At 36.8% G+C, this 23,403-nt stretch overlaps 3 protein-coding genes across 3 annotated transcripts; 1 reads left to right on the forward strand and 2 right to left on the reverse strand.

Annotated features, from left to right (window-relative positions):
- The first annotated feature begins 409 nt into the window (after window positions 1–409).
- Window positions 410–8,034, forward strand: LOC117983204 (malate dehydrogenase-like). Its single transcript, XM_034969686.2, is given in 3 exon segments — window positions 410–486; window positions 7,088–7,241; window positions 7,243–8,034. Coding segments are annotated over 3 exon segments (1,023 nt in total).
- On the reverse strand, window positions 5,406–6,413 carry LOC117983202 (malate dehydrogenase-like). The gene has a single exon (XM_034969685.1). It carries the CDS (start codon window positions 6,411–6,413, stop codon window positions 5,406–5,408), a length of 1,008 nt encoding a protein of 335 aa, XP_034825576.1.
- A 3,010-nt stretch (window positions 8,035–11,044) lies between the features above and the next one.
- On the reverse strand, window positions 11,045–23,000 carry LOC117982798 (uncharacterized). The gene is made up of 12 exons (XM_034969221.2): window positions 22,445–23,000; window positions 22,213–22,245; window positions 22,070–22,135; window positions 21,389–21,786; window positions 20,686–20,820; window positions 19,155–19,281; window positions 18,240–18,326; window positions 16,609–16,669; window positions 15,575–15,682; window positions 15,121–15,273; window positions 14,226–14,501; window positions 11,045–13,140 (listed from the first exon to the last, which is right to left on the reverse strand). The coding sequence occupies exons 1-11, from the start codon at window positions 22,520–22,522 to the stop codon at window positions 14,230–14,232; spliced, it is 1,518 nt and encodes a 505-aa protein (XP_034825112.1). The 5' UTR covers window positions 22,523–23,000; the 3' UTR covers window positions 11,045–13,140; window positions 14,226–14,229.
- Between the last annotated feature and the right edge of the window lie 403 nt (window positions 23,001–23,403).

Consider the following 23,403-nt stretch of genomic DNA (forward strand, 5'->3'; position numbering starts at 1 on the left):
TCCGCACACCTGCACGTCACCCGCTCCGAACGATTGAGATAGTAGCTTGCAGATTCTCTAACTTTTTGAGATTAATTAGGGACTCTGGCGTGTCACGATCTTTCACCCCGTTGATGTGGGAGAAATTCACATAAAAAGAGCACGATTTATAAAAGAATTTTGGGAAGAAAGAGAGTAAGAGACCAAAAAGTTTATCTATCAGTTCAGGGCCGCGCGGATAGGTGCCTACTTCACTTATTTTCGAGTTTTGGTCCTTCGAACCTTTTAAACGCCTACTTAAATTGTGAATCATGAACAGGTTCAAAATATTGTAAGTAGATAGGTATATAGGTACTTAGTATCTATCTAACATAGATAGAGGCATGACATGGGCACAAACGACATAAAAATTACCAAGAATATTACCTACATGTCATACTTCATTTCATGTATGGTGCAACGGAAATATTACGTTGTAACCTACGTTTCATTCGATTCCACGTCATAGTCGGCAGTTCCTATAAAATTGCTCCATTGCCGCTAATTATTGCGGCTATCGAATTATAGTCTCGACGGCAGCTTTCAGTTTGAGTTGCCTTGTCGCTGTAATGACATAAAATTAAAGCTTTTTTAATAATAGTGAAACGTGGTGAAACTAAGAACTGAAACATGAACACGTAATTGCAAATTAAGTTTGAACTGTTTGAAATATCTAAATGAATTTTGACCTGCTCTTATACCTGCTCTAAAGTGTACACATTACAAATAAAATACCTAGGTAACTAGGTTGATACCTAGGTATTTTAACGTTCCACTGAAAAATCCATACTATTAATATTATAAATGCGTGTGTATGTGTCTGCTAGTTTTTCACGGCTCAACCGTTGAACCGATTTGGACGAAATTTGGTACAGAGATAGCTTGCATCCCGGGGAAGGACATAGGCTACTTTTTATCCCGGAAAATTGAAGAGTTCCCACAGGATTTTAAAAACCTAAATCCACTCGGACGAAGTCGCGGGCATCATCTAGTACTTAATATTTTTAGGTATGTGCCGATAGGTGGTAATGCTATGTTATTACATCGCCAATTGTGTCTCCAAATTTTTTGGTTTAAAGAAGTCTGGCGACCATTGCTTTTCTGACTATGTGGTTACATCACGTCATCTTGAAAAAGAACGAACCGTAATTAATAATCGATATAGGTATACAGTATACTACTGTGAACTATAGATAGCATTTAATTAGGGGCAATTAGTGTGTTATAAATTGATGTTACTTCATTGCCTGCTGGTCGCCTCCCGGGGGTGTCATCAATAACTAATTTATAGCTTTTCTCGATCTTGTTCCTAATAGCCAATATAGTGTGGACCGGTCACTTGCACATTATCTGCACCGCTTTAAGGTCCGCGACACATCCTGAGGCTTCTGCTCCTCAAGACACCGAGCAAACAGTTGAGCATGTCTTAAACGAATGCCCACGCTTTAGTGCACGCAGGTTGGAGCTCGAGTTCGAGGTTGACTCAGAAATGACAACCTCGAACTTATGTGATAAGCGTTTAGGACCAAAATTCACCGATTTTTGTATCGGTGTCATGAAGGCCAGTGGCGAAAATAAATAAATTTAATTAAAAAAATCCTATAAAAACTGTCAAATAAAGAAAATTTAATATTAAATTTACCGACACTCAAGGGCCCTGAAATATAAATATCAGGGGGTTTGCCGGAAAAAAATAGGCAATATAATTAGGTATTTTATTACGCTAACAATAAAAACCAGAAAAGGATGTCCCTAGCTACTATAGATTGATTTAGGTAGTAGACAGTTTTTGTTTCATTTTCACTAGGCTCTAGGTAGAGGTACCTAGTTAAATTGGTAAAAAATTTAGAAGAAACAATAAATAATTAATAGAAACGTGTAAAATAGGTAAACATAAGTAGGTACCTAACTAACTAGTTAACTATATTATATCCTATTTACTTAGAATTTATTTTATGGAAATGTGAATAATATTTTGAAGCCAAAGTAAAGAATTCGAATTTATTTTCACATTTTTAACAAAATATTTTACAAAAACAATAATATAATTAATTAATTAAATGTAGCACTAGCACCAGCACTACGCTAGTTTTGTTTGAATTTTGAAATAGGTTCCTAGTTAGGTATACTTAAATTTAATAGTACGGGGGCGACATAATCGCAATGCGATAAAGCCCCATTAAAAATAAAGATTTTAAAAAAACCCACACATGTAATGTTTAGTGAAATGTTCTAACTAAATTCGTATTTGTTTCTAGCCTTAGACTTGGTTATTGAGGATGAATTGAGGAAATCAAAAAACAATAAATCGGTGGGAACCAATTTTGCATATCAAAGTGAACTCTTTCCCTAACAAGTAAGTAGGTAACACATGCTTGTACAGTTCCCAAAGAAAGTTTTAAGTAACGATCAATCACCAACAATAGGAGCGAGGTGCACCCTAGAGGAAAAAAGTTGAACGGGTGTAGCTGATTTATTGGCGTAGTTAGAATTATCGCCATTTGCAATTCTTGCCGCGGGTTAGCAAACAAGTTGACGATAACGACTTGCGAGACCCGGGCGGTGCTTAAAACTTGGCTCTCGGCTCTCGGTCTTATACCCTGGGTCTCGTGAGCGCATTTCGTGCTAACACTCATGCAATTTCTATAAAACTCTAACTTAGAATCTTTTATATTTTATATTCCAACTGGATGATTTCCGCGACTTGGTCCGCGTGGATTAATTAGGTTTTTTTAAACTCCCGTGGGAACTCTTTAATTTTCCGGGATAAAAAGCTACTTAACTCTATATGTACCGAATTTCCTCAAAATGGGTTAAACTGTTGGGCCGTGAAAAGCTAACAGACAGACAGACACAATTTCGCATTTTATAATATTAGTATGGATAAGTATGGAGTATTGCCAGAGTTTGATGAAGCTTAATTGAGAGGCCAAACAGTTTAACCGATTTTGATGAAATTTGGTAAAGAGTAAGCTTACATCCCGGGGAAGGACATATAGGCTACTTTTCATCCCGGAAATCAGAGTTCCCACGGGATTTTCATAAACCTAAATCCACGCGGACAAAGTCGCGGGCATCATCTAGTTAAATATAAAAAGTTTTCATTATAAATCATAACTTAATTTTACCTATTTACTTTTACCGGCATTGTCTTTACTTATCTAACCAAAACTCATAGCCATTCCCGATTTTGCACAGATAGAGCGCAGAGTCTTCGATGCGTCAACAGATGACACCCAAGGGACTGAAACCTGCTATTTGTCGGCATTCGGCTTTTCCGATTACCTAATATCAGATAAAATATGGCAGTAAGTTAAGTTGGTAGGTACCTACCTACCTACACTTAACGAACTTCCCTTTTCAATGAACGTCCATATTGTATGAAATGCATTAATCTTTTATTAGAACTTGAGTTTTTATATGAGAACTAGCTTATGCTCGCGACTTCGTCCACGTGGACTACACAAATTTCAGACCCCTATTTCACCCCCTTAGGGGTTGAATTTTCAAAAATCCTTTCTTAGCGGATGCCTACGTCATAATAGCTATCTGCATGCCAAATTTCAGCCCGATCCGTCCAGTAGTTTAAGCTGTCCGTTGATAGATCAGTCAGTCAGTCATTCAGTCAGTCAGTCAGTCAGTCAGTCACCTTTTCCTTTTATATATTTAGATTTACATAATATCAAACCTGGTAATATGGAAGACTTCCATACCAAAACGTTCATCACGGACTAAGTACATGAATGAATTCTGCCAAAACCAACACAATTAATGAGAGCCTCTGTCTTAAACTTTCTAAGAACTATTATTTCCTACATCCATGAATTTCTCAAACATCTCTATGACTTTGGTGATCTCCACAGTATTAGATTTAAGTTTGCCTACCTACCTACATATTTTCAAAGGATAAGTACCTACTTACCTACCTATTTTCTCTAATATTAGGTAGATAGATATACATAAGTATCACAATATTTCAGACATGATCCCGTAGCCCGCCTAAGTGCTTACTCTTCAGTTTTCCGGCCTAACATGAGTAGGTACCCAAGGTGCTACTAGTATTAATGGCGCTTAATTTTACCAACGTATTCGGTAATTTTACTCAATAAATTTACCTAGTGACTTATCCAGCGGAATCCTAAAACATTACACATGCCGGAGCAAATAACACAGCTCATATAATCACAGGCTAGTTTCACACCATCAAGTTAAGTTAAAGGGCACATAATCACCCGTCTTACGATCCTTAACCCTCAAACAGCTATGCAGCAGTCGGGGTCTTACATTAAGAGCCACGTTATAGGGCCCCCGTATGGCCGCACGACGATTATCTTAAAGTTAACCCTGTCGTTACGAACCTTATTTGCGGTTGCTCTGAGCAGTGAACGGTTTAGTTAAGGTTAAGATCACACGAGATAGCACTCGTGATATTACTCCTACCTATACTTATTTGTAATTTTATGATTGATAATAATATAATTAATTGATTAAATGTCTTTGAGTTCGGTCTGTTATTTGCTATCAGCTAAAAAACAATTATCTTACCCTAGTACGTTTGGCCCTTCGGTGACGTCGTGATTACCGATTTTGTTACCGACGACGACGCGACGTACCAATTTTATCAACTTCTCTTTAAAGACACAATTAATAGAGACCTTTCACAATTACTATTAGGAACATGAATCTCTTTGTAGTAGATAAGTGTTTTAATATTTTTTCATTAGTGCGTGAAATATATAAAATTTTACTTACGGCGGTTACGCACTCACAACTCAACAAAAAGGAACGTATTTTCACGGACATGGATCAGAATCCATGTCCGTGAAAATACGTTCCTTTTTGTTTTGTATGGGAGCTTATGACATTATGTCGTAGATTCTGACGTAGATAATCGCTGGTCTTCTCACTGATGACGGATAGAACTCTGATGACGTAAGTGCATTGCGTAATCGCCGTTACTGAAAATATAGACATAGATACCAGTCATGTGCACTTTGCCCTAAAGCCAGTAGTGGCTAGCGTAGCGGAGGTAGTTACACGATCTATGAGATGAGATGCGACTCCGATGGCCGCTTAGTGGCACACCATGCTATTTATCCGATATTGAACTTTTACTATCCAACCTATCGCGTTCAAGTCCATGTCTGTAACAATGATATTACCAACTCTTGTTTGCTTTTTTCTCGAATTTTCTTTGTGATTCTTATTTCTAGCATATATCTATACAGGTTACATCTTTACATATGCTAGTAATAAGAATTCTATTATTATTCAGATTTATGGCAGGTGCTGTAGAAAACGTGCTAATAAACAGAGGTAGCGGTTTTATTTAAATTCGTAAAACACAAATAAAAGCAACAAAATTAAACTATAAAAGACACATTTTATTATAAATTGGGTGCTGTTTCGACAACTTGAACGTGCTCTTCGCCTTGAGCGACATCTCGATTTATTATGGGCACAGCTCGTTCCAAAAGTCGACGTTCAAAGTCGCTCATCGGCAAATTAGTGCAAGTCTCTACAATACCAAGGGAACCCACTTTCGTAGGACCTGAGAAAAATTTTGTTCCATAATGCGGGTTAGAAGTATAACTGTTTACTATGACATAACCCCCGTACAAAGCCTCAATGATTTTCTCGACGAATTCGTTAATTGACCAAGCTACGGCCAGAACTGCAGAGTCATTACCAAGTTTGTGATTCAACACTTCTGTTCCACACTTTGTCAATAAACGCGTTAAGGTGTCATCTTGGCAAGGTTTTACGCGGTAATGGCTTGGAGTTATATTTGAAAATAACGGTATTATAGTCTCATCCGAGTGACCCCCTATAACAGGTACGTTGATTGATCTAGGATTTACGTTTAAAGTTTTAGCGAGGAGAGTCCTTGCTCTTGCGGTGTCGATGTGGGTTATACCAAAAATTTTGTGGGAGCAAAATGCATTGTAATGAAATAAAAGTGCACTTGCGAACGGAACAATTGAGTTAATAGGATTAGTCGAGAAAGCTAAAAAAGCGTCTGGGTTTGTATTTGATATCGTTTTGCAAAGTCTCTGTACAGGCAGCGCATTTGTCGCCAACATTTGCTCCCGAGTGCTACCAAGTTTTCTTGGAATCCTTGAAACCATTACCACAAGATGAGCATTCCGAATAGCGTCAGGCAATGTATGTTCTTCGGAGAAGGCGCTTATTGTTGGTCCTCCAGGTGTGTGAGACAGTTCCAAACCCAGACCTAGCACGCTGTTATTATCATCATATAAGTGTAGCTTGTTTATATGGTGATTTTGTTTTAGAAGCAATACTGTATTTTTCCCAACTTCACTTGCAGCGCCTATTATGGATATTTGAACATGTCTTTTCTGGCAGTTTTGCATGAACGGCTGCTTAAAAAACATTGAACGCGAAGAATATGGTATCGACCTCAATGAGATCATTATTGGTGGATAGTCATGGAAATCATTTATAATTTATCAAAATCCATATTATATTCCCCGACATATTCATTTCGATTCCGAACCCCCATGACATTTGCATCACTACTTGTCTTATCAAAGAGTAGATATATAATCACCTTGTGTGTCTAATATTGAAGATGTATTGAAGATACAAGTGTCAACATTTTCTGTCTCCTTATCATAGATAATATAGATCTAACCTCTAAGCTCAGCTCCTTATGTTCTGTCTACGGTCTCCTTGCTATCTCCAAAGGAATTCTGTTTTAAACAAAGATAAAAATATTGATTAGGTACTTTAAACAATTAGAATTACTTCATAAATATATTCTCCACAAAAGCCCAAAAAATAACAGCAATTTTAGCAATAGGTACAAGGTAAATAATTAAATACTTACAAAAAATAACAGCTGTTGTTTAATTCCTGGGCTGCAATACCTACCTATTGTATTTTGGCGTTGTACACTTGTCAAATTTTTGTTTAACAAAGTAGGAACATGGTCTGAACAAAGCCGTATTTTTGCTACGATTTTTAACATACCTACATTCCATTTAAAAACAGTCATGTTCCGAGTAAATAATTTACTTCGTTTTATCCCTAATAACTTAATTTCAAGAAATTATCAAGTTACCGTTGTAGGAGGTGCGACTGAAATAGGGCAAACCGTTTCCTTGCTACTAAGAACTTTACCTATTATCACGAAACTCGTTATTCACGATAACTTGGAACACACATCGGGTGTCGTTCTAGATCTGTCACATATACCTACCTATCAACTCTACTCTTCAAGGTTTCATCGGAGAAACCACTCTCGAACGAGCTCTACAGAGTTCAAACCTCATAATAGCAACTGGCGGCATTATATTAAGTCCTAGAACATCCAGGCAATCCTGGTTCAAAACGAATGCTAACTTTATTAAGACGTTATCAGCACGGATTGCAAAAATTTCTCCCAAGCCGTTCGTGGGAATCGCAACTGAACCGATAAACATTCTTGTCCCGATGGCCGCTGAAGTGATGAGAAACAACGGTGAGTATGATCCGAGAAAATTGTTCGCTATTACGAGCGGAGACCCGTTGAAAGTACAAGCGATGTATGCAGCCGCTAATTATTTGAATCCCCAAGCTTGCTACGTACCTGTGATAGGAGGTCACTCGGATAGCACGATCGTTCCTTTGCTGTCTTATACAAAGCCCACATGTACCATGGATGAGAAAGATATTCAACAATTCACAGCGAAGATTCGCTCTTTACAGGAAGATGTTACAAATGCAAAGAAAGGCTGGTCGCCAACATTATCAGTTGCCTATGGAGTTCTTGCTTTTAGTAGAGGTATTTTGGACGCGCTGTATAGCCAACCTACACAAATTAATGCTTTCGTTGAAAACAACGACTTTGGCACATCCTATTTCTCCGGGCTAGTGTTTGTAGATAAAAATGGGGCTGGTGAAATGCTGAGATATACGAATTTAACAGGGTTTGAGTGCCAGTTGTTGGAACACAGTATTGACCAGCTAAGAACAGATGTTATGTTAGGGAAGAAGGTACTGGAACTTGCGTAGTTCCTATTAAAAGAAATCTGTGAAAAATATTCAATTTCATAAATATGACTAGGAACTTTCACGGATTAACATATTTTTGTTAAAATTTTAAACAAGAGTTTTTACTTCTGAAGGATTCATAAAATAAACAAAAATATAGCAATTTACACAAATTTATTCTTAGGTACTCTTACTCCTAGGTAACAAACTAATCATTTAAACAGTACAGGAAAACATACCTATTATCACAGAAACAATCAATTAATACGGCTTCATCGTGGAGAGCTTGTGTATTTTTCCAAGTTAAAGGGCCAAGGGGCATGTTGGCATAACGCGTTCACGCTTGGTCGAATACCAAGAACTCGGCGAACGAGTATAGCCTATTCGTACAGAGTGATTCGCTAACTCACTAAACGATACCCACGGAGCTTATTTGACATTTATTTTTAATCCATTAAGTACGAAAAATTATTTTAAAGTCACTCAATGAAGCAGCAATGTACTCGAAATGAACTCGGTGGCTATTATTTAATGTCATGACACTGAGTTGGCGAATCGCCCCTCAGAACTTCTTGACGCTGTCCAGCACCTTGAATACAGGAGTGGATTTTTATACACACATATATCACAAGTATCTTGGCGAAATTCACCAACAGCGTTTACATGTTAGCCCGAGCCGGCATCCGCTGAACGCATCAGACCCTTTTGGTCCTTTGAGCGACATGTCACATGCCTAACAAAATACACAAAATATTTCGAAATATAATTTACATTTAATACTTAGTGTATCTTTTATCTCGACTCAATACTGAACAATTTTTGTCTAGCCAATTCATTTCAAATTAAAAATATTTAACAATCAACCGTTTATAAACGACGTAAATAAAAATCGATCAATCTTACCGAAAAATACAAACAAAGACATGGCTAACCTGTAGTAGTATGTCTGTCTATTTATGAAAAAACCATTTTCTCCCTAACCACTAGTCCGTTCCGATTTCAAAAAAAAAATTATTGATTCGGTGGCAGATTAAAAAATAATTTTACTTGTGTGGTCCTAGCACCAAAATTTGATATTTCCCATACATACCTTAAACTTATATTTATCATATCATACCATAATGTACCATTTACAACGTTAGTTTTAGTATACGCAAAACCTGAAAGTAGTTTGTTCAGAATCAGAAACAGAATCGATTGCAATAATTTTTACAGTTTTTTTTAGTGGTTACATCACAACCACAAATTCACAGACAGACACAGACAGACAACAAAGTGATCCTATAAGGGCTCCGTTTTTCCTTTTGAGGTACGGAACCCTAAAAATTGTTTACGAAAACGAACAAAAAATTGTGGTCTTGAACTAAAAGTTAGTATTTTCAATTTTCGAAGTAAGATACTTTATCAAGTGGGGTATCATATGAAAGGGCTTCACCTTTGCATTCTAAATGAGATTTTTATTTATTTTTATGCATCATAGTTTTTGAATTAACGTGCAAAATGTCGAAAAAATACGATTATAGTACGGAACCCTCGATTTTTACTACGGATACGCGTACGGGTACGGGCTAATCCTGCAAGTTTGAACACCTAGTTGAATGACCGCATGCACCAGCTGATTCGAGCCGCGCAAGCGGGAGCGCCCACGTCCACGCCGCGCCGGCCGCACCATGGTGCGAACGGGTCGATTTCATATCAAAATTCAATTTTTCCAATAGTCTTACATAAATAAAACAACAATTGTTTCTAATTCCTCAAAACCTATATTTGTTCATCCCGCAGAGTTTTTTTTTACTAGTCTTTCTGTTAATTTATTATGACACCTCAAACTTGAGTCTTTTCAATCAACTATTTTAAGACGTAATTTTAAGTGAAACTTAGATAGCATTAAAAAAAAATTAATTGATGATTCTATTGATTATTTTATTTTATTCGCTTAATCTGTAATCCATTTAAATATTAAAGTGCTAATTGTATTTAATTTCAATATGAAAATATATAAAATTAATTTGGGAATTAATGTCACCGAAAATAGTGCATATAAAATGTTTAGCTCGACTTTTAACAATTAGCGCATTTTGCCGATGATTGGATATTATGGTATTCTTATTAGTAAATTAATGTACTTTAAGAAAATATAATAATTGGCTGCCCCAATCTGCCCCCCTTTTAAAAATCAGCGTTATACTACTAAGTGGCAGTATTAAAATATTGCCGTTTATTTTTCACCGTATGTTATTCTTAGCCTTATTTCATTTTTAGAATTTAAGTTTTATTTTTTTAAGTTTTAATGTCTCTTAGTTATTATTTACACTAGCCAGCACCCACGACTTCACCCGTAAAAATTTAGAATACATATAAATAATGAATTTTTATGTACAAGAATATGAGTGGTATGTATGTACGAATGAGGATGTGATGCATACTCTCATGTAGATATACCTCAGACCCATACATTTCTAGTATGAGTTCGTCTAAGGTACGTAAAGTCATGGGATTGGAAGAAGAAGCTAAGGCACTTCTGGAAACAAATCAGGATTAAAAATATAATCTTGATTATTTTTTTATTATAATCTGTAGCCAACAGATGCTGAAATCGGTAACTAACTACATACATATTATTATGTTTTGATATTTTTAGGGTTCCGTACCTCAAAAGGAAAAACGGAACCCTTATAGGATCACTTTGTTGTCTGTCTGTCTGTCTGTCTGTCCGTCTGTCTGTCAAGAAACCTACAGGGTACTTCCCGTTGACCTAGAATCATGAAATTTACCAGGTAGGTACATCTTATAGCTGACATTTGGGGAAAAATCTGAAAACCGTGAATTTAGGGTTAGATCACACAAAAAACATTAAATTGTGGTCATGAACTGATAATTAGTATTTTCAACTTTCGAAGTGAGATAACTATATCAAATGGGGTATCATATGAAAGATCTTCACTTGTACATTCTAAAACAGATTTTTATTTATTTTTACGCATCATAGTTTTTGAATTATCGTGCAAAATGTCGAAAAAATACGACTGTAGTACGGAACCGTCATTGCGCGAGCCTGACTCGCACTTGGCTGGTTTTAATTATTTAAATACACGGTTTTTATTTCACGCATAAATAATCATGTATAAATTAATTTAATTACATTTATAGAATAAATAATATTATGAATAAACTGCAATAAATTGCTTACTGCATTTTTATTACTCGAATTTAAATATTTATGTTTTAATAATAAATAAAATCTTTACAAAATATAAAACTGTGATTATTCATCTACTATCATTCCAAATTTGATTTCAATATTCCAAGTAGTTTAAAAGTTATTGAATTTTGATATGAAATCGACCCGTTCGCACCATAGTGGCCGTCCCGTTCGCTCACAGCCGCTCGTTTGCGGTGACCATGTTTTTCGAGGACGACTCAACACAATCTTAAAACTTCGTAAATTTTCATTAAATATTTTTGAAATTTTGTATATAGGTACTATATATACTATTTATGTAAAAATATTCGACACGTGTTTCGGTTTTTGCGTTAACTAAAACTAACATGTATATTTTTTTAAAGGTAAATAAACCCTTTCTTGCAGAAATGGCTAAGAGAGCCGCTGTGCACGGCCTCATGGGACGTTTTACCGCGAGCTACAATGAAACCGTCAAACAACTGAATAGCCAAACTACAGAGCATCTTAAGCGTCGATCAATTCGTGGCGCTTACGCATTTCTCCAAAAAGTCTTTCTGCTATTTGTTTACCTTTTAAAATAGGTAAGGAAATTACCCAACGAACCCAGAAGATGCAGGTTCGATTCCTGCCGGTCACGCAATTTTTGATATGTATTTAAAATTATTTAGGTAAGGAAAACTGGGTTATGGGTACAGATGACGATAGCAATCGCTTCTATGACTTCAATGACTTACCACAAAGTGAAGATTCTGTAATAGTGATTAAGATAACCGAAATTTGCAATTTCCGTGCAGACTATGATCCGAATACAAAGTAAAATGGCTGTTCGGTATTTATCCAAATATCTATAATATTTTCTTGAAATCGGACCGAAATATTTATGCAGTGGCATGTACTTCGTAAAGGGATTTGTTTACCATGCAATTAAATATTATCAGCTTATAAAACGTTCTTAAATCAAACTAAACTTAACTAAACAAATAACTGCAAATTTTTTATTACGTTTCTTAACAAAACATTTTGATTAAAATGAAATCTGTAGAAGGTATTAACTTAAAAAAAAGTACAATTTATTATTACTAGATAATGCACGCGACTTCGTCCGCATGAATTTAGGTTTTTTTAAGCTCTGTGGGAACTATTTGATTTGCCGGAACCGAAAGTAGTAGTAGAAGGGACATAAGTCCTCCTTGCGATGCAAGCTATCTCTGTACCGAATTTCGACAAAATCGGTTAAACGGATGGGCAATGAATTCTTGCAAAAAAACACAGATGAGACAGACACATTTTCTTATTTATAAAAATTATAATACACTAGCTTATGCTCGCGACTTCGTCCGCGTGGACAACACAAATTTTAAACCCCTATTTCACCGCCTTAGGGGTTTATTTTTCAAAATTCCTTTCTTTGCGGACGCCTACGTCATAATAGCTATCTGCATGCCAAATTTCAGCCCGATCCGTCCAGTAGTTTGAGCTATGCGTTGATAGATCAGTCAGTCAGTCAGTCAATCACGTTTTTTCTTTTATATATTTAGATAATTTATTTATATACAATATAAATAGTATAAGCATATTATTAAATACTTAATCATGTTATCAAAACAATCATTTTTAGTAAGTATTTAAAATTATTACAATGCAACATATTACAACAAAAAATATAAAATCAGTAATTGTACAAGTATAATATTGAGACAGCTTCATCAAAATGTCTCAAACAATTAATTAATTACTTAAGACAAATTTATTACGTTTTATGGCAACAATTGATATGTTTTTTATTTATTTCATTTTTATTAATAAAATAAACTACTAACATATCCACCCGATTACGTATAAAAATTTCTACTACATATTTCCATTTGAAATAAGAATATTATTCTACCACAAAAAAAATATAACAATTGATATAATCACACAACATTTACCACTAAGCGTATCTGAAACAAATACAAAAATAAACATTGAAAATTTTTGATATAATTATTTTATCATGATTTAAAGTTTCAACTATAGGTGGTACCCTAGAAAAGCTAATCAAATCAACGGTAAAAATATTCAATAATCGCATCCATCAAGCTCACAAACTATGAATTTTTGAAATATAATAATGCTTACCCAACTTTATAGCAAATATTATACTCAAAAAGTACCGTCTCTAAGCTACGGCACCCTCGGTGGGCTAGTCTGACTCGCACTTGGCCAGTTTTTGATTGGATTGCAGGAACTTTAATCATCGTGATGACACAAACAAGACTGGCACGTGAGTTTTTTGTTTGGGAGGTTTGAATGAAAAACTGTCAAACTATGTCTGTGCTTTTCTTTTCATGTTACATTAGTAAGAAGAGGATGCGAATACTCTAAAATTTAGGTGTGCTCAGAATCAGTACCAGTGTAGGATCAAGAGATTAAGCAACAATGTCACTAAAATTAATTTAGGAGCAGATAATTTTTCGTTTTGATTTTTTTGGGGTATTGTTTAACACACTATGGCAGAGTGAACTAGAATGAGGAAACTCTCGGTTTAATCCTGATACGACGGTATGTCAATATTTAGGCTATGGGTGACGTGAAATTCTTGAGAATCAAAGAAAAATGGGCGATTCATAAGCAACCTAGCGTCAAATGTCGCCTGTCTACATTTGACGCCTCTCGTCAGAAGTCTGGAAGTTTTGTTATAAATTCCCTATGGTGAACTGTGACTAAGCTATGGCGTGATGATAGTACTATCGAAGCGCACCTCAAAAGACAGTGTGCACGCCTTCATATAAAATGTATGACTCCGATTGCTATCTGTGGCATCGCATTCCACGAACTATAGGTAGTTTGTATAAACCTTTATTCAATAAAATTTTTTTAAATATAGACTAGCATTTGGCTGCAATCAGACCTGCTGGCAATTATGATGCAGCCGAGCGCACTTGCCTAGAAGATGCCTATTCACTCTTGACTTGAAGGTACCCATATTAAAATTGAAGGGGAAAACTGAAGCTGGAACCAAACAAAAGTACAAAAAAAATCTTACCATCTCAATCTTCGTTGCTTTTGCTAGCTTCACTGCCAGACTCGCTGGCAGACGTTGATCTGACACTAATGGACGTTTCTTTGAACTGGCTTATGAAGTCTAATAGTTTCTGGAGGTTCCTTTGCGTTTTGATTTGGTCCGCTAACAATTGCCGCTTTTCCGCATTGTGCTCGTCTAAATTCTCCTTTAATGTAGCCGCCCGGGCTTCCAATTTACGCAACTCTACACACAATTCGATGTTCTTTTCTTGCAAGCGTTTCCGTTCCGCGAGTTTATCTAAAAAAAATACAAGACATGTCAAATACCACTCCAAGAAAACATCATAAATTGGCAAGATAGTACGTCGCACAAATAGCTAATAACGCTATTAGCACATCACCGGATTTTGTCCTCAAAGCCAACCGCCTTTATGTCAAAGGCACAAATGGAACTCGGAATGCACCGATGTGCTAAAGGAGTAATCTTGTTAGGCTGTATTCAATATCATAAAATTCTCTCTTACACTGATCGGTAGGGTACTAGTTCCTGACTTATACGTCTCACGTTGAGGCCGCCCGCCTGTTACATCCGCTTACATAACCGGTAGGCATTAGCCAAGCCCATCGTTGATGGATTCATCAAGGAAGGTCATATTTTATTATACTACAAAGTTACGCTACAACCAGCACAGCAGTTCGTGTGCTGCCACACGGCGCACGACACGCACCACACCAGCAGCGACGGAAAGTCACTCACCTCTATACAAGTCAAGGTTCTGTGTGGGCATGCTGACGCAGGCGGTGGGGTCCGGCAGCAGCACGCTACAACCAGCACAGCAGCCCTCCGCGCCGCACCCCGTGTGCTGCCACACGGCGCACGACACGCACCACATCAGCAGCGACGGAAGGTCACTCACCTCTATACAAGTCAAGGTTCTGTGTGGGCGTGCTGGCGCAGGCGGTGGGGTCCGGCAGCGGCGCGCTACAACCAGCACAGCAGCCCTCCGCGCCGCATCCAGTGTGTTGCCACACGGCGCACGACACGCACCACACCAGCAGCGACGGAACATCTGAAAATAATATCAGTTTCATTATGTGCAAAATCGGCACAGTCAAATTAGTATAAACAGACAGTGTATCGCGCTGAGGAACCTCTGAATATGAAAACGAAAGATATTCTGTAAACTAGAAATCAGTATAATATCGGCTAGACTAGAGAACTGGTTCTATTTAACGTGCCTACCCAGTTTGCAAAGTACGAACCGCTGCCAACCCATTTTTTTAACTAGCTTGACAGCTCTGAATTTCCAAGCTACATTAAATCAAAGAAATACAGTCACAGCACAAAACAATAATTTAGAATTTATTTACCATTTCTGCCACATCCATGGCAAACTTTTTTAGTAGGTGTATATACAGGTTCTACCGACAGCCCGGCTGGCAGAGCCGCAACCCAGGCCGGCTTACTATTGCTCCAACCTAGGACACATTAAAGATATACAATGGTTCTAATTATATTGTACAACAGATCTAAAATTCTAAATGTAGGTATAATATATAAGGGATACCTTTCACAATGCTTCCTGTGGAAAAGGCAAGTATTAGATTTAAACCTGACAGTTGGGTTAAATTTAGAGGTTGTGTACAATAGAATTAGCGCCATTATTAAAATATGTATGTATGTTCCGCCAATTGTGATGTTTAACATGGCTATTAAATGCAGGTCTGTAAATATTATTTTAATACTAATAAGTAGAATTTGCACTTTGATATTTGTGTAAGTATAGTGACAGGTCGAGATAGCAATCGGGGTGGGGACGCCCCACACACGCACACAGCCCCTGCGCTAACCCGGTGCGGAATAGCGCGGATGACGTGCGGGTGCCATCGGTTGCTATCTCGAGTCTCGACCTGTCGCGTACTATAGAGTGTACAAGTGAATTTAATTCATTTTTAGGGTTCCGTACCTTTCCGTTCCGTTCCTCAAAAGGAAAAACGGAACCCTCATAGGATCACTTTGTTGTCTGTCTGTCTGTCAAGAAACCTACAGGGTACTTCCCGTTGACCTACAATCATGAAATTTGGCAGGTAGGTAGATCTTTATAGCTGACATTTGGGGAAAAATCTGAAAACCGTGAATTTAGGGTTAGATCACACAAAAAAATTGTGGTCATGAACTAATAATTAGTATTTTCAACTTTTGAAGTGAGTGACTATATCAAGTGGGGTATCATATGAAAGGTCTTCACTTGTACATTCTAAAACAGGTTTTTATTTATTTTTATGCATCATAGTTTTTGAATTATCGTGCAAATTGTTGAAAAAATACGACTGTAGTACAGAACCCTCATTGCGCGAGCCTGACGGTTTTTTTAACAATAAAATAATATAATATCGTTTAATACCTGCTTTGTTCTCAGATGACGAACCAGAGGGAGACCCTTCACGAGATGATTTATTCTGACTCTGAAAATTGAATTCAACATCAACATTCCTACTTTTTTACGAATTTTTTTACTATTTTTGCACTTATGTCACACTCCGAGATCAAAACTATTTCAACTCGAAAAACACTTTTTTAGGGTTCCGTAACTCCAGAAAAAAGGAACCCTTATAGGATCGCTTCATTGTCTGTCTGTCGTGTCTGTCAAAACTCATCAAGGCCAAGGGAATCAAAACCTATAGGGTACTTCCCGTTGACCTAGAATCATTTTTGGCAGATAGCCATGTCTTATGGTACAAGTAAAGCGAAAAATACTAAAACTGAATTTGTGGTTACATCACAAAAAAACTGTTATTTCTTGTATGATAGTACAGAAGCTTTCGAGTGCGAGTCCGACTCGCACTTTTTAGTAACTAAGAAAAACTGATTTTTAAAATCTACGACGAATTATTGTGTTTTGAATATTGCATAAAGCATAGTTACTAGTTTTCCCGGACAGACAATCGAGTCAGGGATCAGACACCGAGGTTATACAGGGTGTAACCAGAACGCTAGCAAAAACGAATATAGGTGATAGTACTGATGATTACTAATGTACCACAAAAAAAAACCGCGAAAAAAAAATTCCTATGTTTTGTAAAAGTTCACAATATATTGCCAATAAAACATCTGATTGACGGTACAGGTCAACGAACTTTGAGTAAGTAGGTCACTCGGAATCATCGCCACGTCGTAGGTGGGGCATTGACCCCAGTTTTGAATGCTATACATTGTGGGTTTGAAAAATACTAAATCACTAAAACTACAAAATGAGGCAAATGGTTATTGGTATTGGATTGTGTTTAGATAGTATAACAATAACGCTAAGCTTTTACGGTTAAAGAACTTTATTCTCACTAAGAATTAAATTCACTTACATGAGAAATTTAACAAATTAACAGTAGGTATCTTATCCACACTTCAACTGCGACTTTATACAAAACAAAGTGGGTAGAAATAAAATTATTACAAAGTAAGCAAGTCGATCGAGTGCGCGAATGGCACGGACATAACATGGATTATTAGAGACTAGATACCGCTGGCATAGTAGTATTTTCTGTACCTATGTGTATGTATTATTTATAGTAAAGGGCTTATAATATGTAAATGTACACAATTGTACAATTGTACAAATACACTGTATATTTAAGTATATTTATATGTATAATATGTATTTTATTTTTATTTTTATAGTCGTGTATGTGAGTTTAGTATGAAAGTAGATATTAATTATATTTATATATAAATATAAATGTAGCAGAATATGGATTTTTTTATGTTAAAGTTATTTTTGTTAATGTAATTTATGAGTTTTTTATAAGTTTATAAAGACTGTGTGTTTTATGTCACTGGGGAGCTTATTGTATAATTGTACGCCTTCAAACAAAACATTTTTCATCCCGTAGAAGTGCTAGTGCTAGTGTTCTGGTTACACCCTGTATGTATCAAAAGCAAGTTTTTGAGTTGAAACAATATTGATAATTGATTGATTGATACGGTGCGACGTGATATTTACAAATGTATATTAAAAACATGTTACAATGTTATAACTACCTGTTGTTTCCGTAACTTCGCCGAGCGTGTTTGTGGTGGGTCGCTGTGACTTTGCAAATACGGAAATTGATTGTATTTTTTGCGTTTCTGAAACAATGTTTAATACACATTAGGCTAGACTCCTCTCTCTGTTCCCTACTTTCGTGTACATCTTGAGGGGGACCCCAGCATCGGAGCGCGTTCTCTCAGTCCGGTAAGAGACTACATTCATAACCCTGACTGGCCGCTAGCTTTTATTCTTAACACTATTTTGCATCGTATCTTACAACATACATACAGAGCCGTCTTTAACCTATTGGAGGCCCTGGGCACATCAGAATAACGGGGCCCCTATGATCTTGACAGAGTAGGTAAAAACAAGAAGGCTCGGATATAAGTCAGTCTTGACTGGTTAACAATTTCTATGGTCCTATGTTTGAGAGGGACTTTTTGACCATAGATTTTATAGAAATAAATATTACTTAAATAGGTTTTTCGGTAATAAAATGTCGGTCCGTCGTTTATAGTTTGGTGATTTGGTGGCAGCGATTAGTGGACCCCTATCTATCGTGGGCCCTGGGCACGTGCCCAGAGTGCCCAGTGGGAAAGAGGGCCCTGACAACATATTGGCTTTTCTTCGGTATCCTAGTAACATTATTTAAATATATAGTGTAAACTTGTACCAAGCCTACTGTGCATGGTTGCAAGCATGGAATTCATTGGAATGATTTCCAGGAATCTGCTTACTTAATTTGTATTGTGATTTCAGCATCAATATATATGACAACAAGGTATGCCCAAGCAAACAAAATTTTTCATGGTTTTGGAAGCCAGCGACTATTGTTAAGAATCTCAAAAATTATAATACAAAGTTAGTAAAACAAACCTTTTAAATAAAGTATGTAGATAAAATGTTGATAATTTGTTGTTACTTACCGGCAGCATCTCATAGTTGCCGTAAAGGAAATCATTCTTATTTGTACTTGTTGTAGATCTTTTCCGTCGTTCATTTATTTTCCTTTCAAATATTTCTTTCTGAGCGGGGATAATCAAACCAAGAAGCCTAGAAAAATTGCATAAATTAGGTAAGTAATAACACTGGCATAGTCAATCCTAACAAAATGAACTAAAATTCATTTTGTAAATATTTTTTTAATTTGCATTTTGTTCCTGGTAGGAACTCTTATAAGATCACTTTGTTGTCTGTCTGTCTGTCTGTCCATCTGTCAGTCTCTCCGTCGTTTCTGTCAAAAAACCTTTAGGGCAGGCAAGTAGGTATTACAGCACAAGTAAAGGAAAAATCCGCAAACCCGTGAATTTGTGGTCGCATCACAAAAAAAAATTGTTTACGAAAAAATTAATTTACTACTAAATCAGATATAATATACTAGCTGATACCCGCGAATTCGTCTGCGTGGAATTAGGTTTTCAAAAAGTACCGTGGGAACTCTTTGGTTTTCCGGAACAAAAAGTAGCCTATGTCACTCTTTCTATGTCTGTCTTTATCTATACCCATGCAAAAAATCACGTCAATCCGTTGCACCATTGCGACGTGATTGAAGGACAAACCAACAAACCAATAAACCAACAAACAAACACACTTTCGCATTTATAATAAAGGTAATTGATGGCGCAGGTGTTCTACATAAAAGTGTTAGGTATACCTTGTACGATGGCAAATCCTTCGTGTGCGAGACCGACTCGCACTTGTCTGGTATGTTTATGTAGCTCTACAGTTTTAATGGTAACAACAAAAAACGAATTTACAAAAAGCAGTTTTCGCTAAATTATTTCTTTCATGCACATTGGTCCACGCCAATTAAATAGTCGGTCTTGAAGTTAACCGCAAGACGCGTCGCAATAGCATTTTTAGGCGTCATTTAGTGCGACGCGAGGGAGTGGAACAGACCAGTCTGAGCACCGCGCCGCACCCCGCGTTCGCCATCTGCATTAAGGTACGGACAGACGTGCTCATTACTAGCACGAAAGCATGCTTTTATTGAGCAAGTGCTCATTAGTAGCACGTGTGTCATGTAATGAGCATGCTTATTTCGAGCATGCTCAAAAATCAACCGACGTTTGATTTTCGAGCATGCTACCTGAGGCGCGGGTAGAAGGGGGCGTGCTCCGAGCGCGTCTGAACAGGGTTTGCTTATTAGCATGTACTCAGTACAACATACAACATATAACTCTACAGTTTATTTAAGCATGCTTATTGCTGGCAAATGTGAACAGTTGCATGAGCATGCTAACATTAAGCTAGCATAAAAGCACGCTTTTTTTGAGCACGTCTGTCCGTACCTTTAGGTGTGAGTGCTAATCCGTACACAGTGCACGAGCGCGTGCAACAATACCTACGCGAACTCTCTCTTGCATAGTAGGTCAGACGAGACTATTTAACTTCCAGGAACTAATAAGTCAGTAGGCATATAATATCCGAGCTAGGAACCCTGCACTAACTGTGTACCTCAGAAAAATCTCCTTAGAAATGGGTTCACCAGGTTCAGGCAAAGGGGGCGGCGAAGGGGTCAGCGATACATCGCGTGATGAGTCAGAATCTGATCTCTCCTCCTGCCACTCCTGCTCTTGAATCTTGCTACCACTACAAAATAATAGTCTCATTTGTTTAAGCGGCTAGAAACAAGCCAAAAGTTGTGAGAAAGACAGATTGTTACTTTTATATAGCTAACGGGTAAGGACAAATTTATTTACTACTAGCTGATGCCCGCGACTTCGTTCGCGTGGATTTAGGTTTTTATAAATCCCGTGGGGAACTCTTTGATTTTCCAGGATAAAAAGTAGCCTATGTCACTCTCCAGGCTTTTAACTATACCCATACAAAAAATCACATCGATCTGTTGCTCCGTTGCGACGTGATTAAAGGACAAATCAACAAACAAACACACTTTCGCATTTATAATATGGGTGGTGAAAGTGAATGGAGAAAGAGATGGCAATAAATCAACGTTAGCCGCCGCAAAATTAAATTAAAACTTGAATTTTGAATAAAATACTTATTTAAAAGGTTATAGATTTGTTTATGTTTTGCATTGTTAAGGCTACACAGGTTTCCACAGGACTTTTAAAAACCGAAGTCCACGTGGAATTAGCCACGGGCATCATCTAGTATATTGCATATATCTCTACAAATTAATGTCCGTACTACTCACATACAAGATTCCTTGACTGTATTTAGTGCATTAGTAAAGTTGCTTCTGCTATCTTGCACAATGTTCGGCAGCTGTGCAAAATTCCTTTGATATTTATCTCTATCATCTCTCTCACTGCTGTGTGAATTCTCCTTCTCATTGTATTTGTTTTCATTATCAGAATCGGAAACGTTATTTGTTTCATTATTAATATTTTCAGATTTAATCTGTATCTCATTAAGAACGGAAGGCTTCAAAAGTGAAGTTGTACGGCTTCTGTTACGATACTGTAGTTGATGGTCTCTTAATTGTTGGGCAACATATCTATTATCATTTTCTATATTAATCTGCCTGTTTCTAGCCCTAAGGCGCTGCTGATATAATTCTAATTCTCTGCGGAGTCTGTCAACCACCAATTTCTACAAGAAAAATTTGAAAGTATTAATTAATATACACTTACAAATACTATTTTGGTTTTTGTTATACATCGTGTTTTTTTTAACTGGGACTTAGTTACCCAAAGTTAAAATTGGCGGCTTTAAATAGAGAAGCTTTTCGCATGATGACCTCCAAACTTCGTTTCGAAGAAGGCACACGATGATGATGATGATTCCAATGTAATATACTGTACTGCGTTTTACTAATAAAGATTTTGTCATTTCTATTTTATAGGGATTAAGACTGATATGATAATACAATTACCTGTGCTTGACTAATAGAAATTATATCTTTTTCTGCTTCACTGACTTTATTTTTAACATGTATATTCTGAAAAATAAAAATAGGTACATTGTTAGGACACGTTTATTTACTTACAAAAACAATAAATAATGAACTATGCTTACATTTTCATCTTCTTGTAAACGCGCTACCCATATCTGAAAATGAGTTTATTTAAAGCTATACTCGATTTTACACTTAAATAAATAAAATCCGAATTTATTCATAAATAATACTGACTTGGAAGTTGGAACTCTGTATTAATTAATTATGTATGAGTTGTAGGTACCTACGTAACATAAAAATTTTACCATTTGTTCGCGAACTAAAATAATACGTTTCCTAGTTTAATCTTACCTGATGAATTCGTATTGCATTTTTCAAGTCCGATTGTGTCTTCCGAATATCTTCTTTTATTTCATTTGATACTTCCATTTTCACACACCAAAAGTGCACAGTTTATTGTAAAAACCATAAAAATATTTACATTTTACAAACAAGTAGGTACTGCTTTAAATAGGTACCACAGAGTACATTATATATGATAGGTACCTAGGTAGGTAGCTATACGCACAGAATATCACTATGCCGTCACTAGGTATGCCCTATATTCTCAGGCCTCAGGCTAAGAATATTACATTGTCTATGGGTAGGTACAGTCTGAGTAGGTACCTCTGGTAGGAACCTATCAAGGTACCTATGTACAGTACGACAAGGCCGACAAGGCTCTCTTGGCACTTGAATGACATTGACAGGGGAGCGCTGTTGGAGAACAAATGCTCAGAATATTCTGAATATTTCTCAGAATAAGGACTATTAGAAGTAGCCCTATTGTGACACTTACTATTAGAGCGAGATAGCTAAATGCAAAATATTAGTTCCGATTTTCGCCACGCACTAAGATAGCCTTGTCGCACTGTAAGCAAGGTACCTACCTATTAGATATAATATAGTTAGGCTAATAGTAGGCTCTAGATAGTAGATACAATGCGACAAGGCTATCTTGGCGCGTCAGGCCAAAATCAGAACTAACGTTGCCGTCAGGAATCCCCTTTGTTCTTGTTTGAATATCCTATATTCGGATATCTCTATGATTCTAAGCCTTTGTTCTCCAACAGCGCCCCCCTGTCAATGTCATTCAAGTGCCAAGAGAGCCTTGTCGCACTGTAACGGAGAGTAATACAAAGAGAGAAATGTATATAATAGCAAGTAAAGCAAAGAGTATCTAATCCGTACATTCAATGTATGTATTCTTTGATGCAATGTACTCTGTGTACAGTGCGACAAGGCTCTTTTGGCACTTGAATGACATTGAC

The sequence above is a fragment of the Maniola hyperantus genome, chromosome 6 (genome assembly GCF_902806685.2).
Source record: "Maniola hyperantus chromosome 6, iAphHyp1.2, whole genome shotgun sequence".
NCBI classification, from domain to species: Eukaryota; Metazoa; Arthropoda; class Insecta; order Lepidoptera; family Nymphalidae; genus Maniola; species Maniola hyperantus.

Bases quoted from the DNA above. Each gene is read 5' to 3' on its own strand.
- LOC117983202 (XM_034969685.1), bottom strand. From the start codon at position 6,413: ATGTTTTTTAAGCAGCCGTTCATGCAAAACTGCCAGAAAAGACATGTT.
- LOC117982798 (XM_034969221.2), bottom strand. From the start codon at position 22,522: ATGGAAGTATCAAATGAAATAAAAGAAGATATTCGGAAGACACAATCG. The intron at 21,787-22,069 runs GTAATTGTATTA...TTTTTCTTGTAG, and splicing joins TTTCTATTAGTCAAGCACAG to AAATTGGTGGTTGACAGACT. The intron at 19,282-20,685 runs GTACACAGTTAG...CAATTTTTCTAG, and splicing joins TCTAAGGAGATTTTTCTGAG to GCTTCTTGGTTTGATTATCC.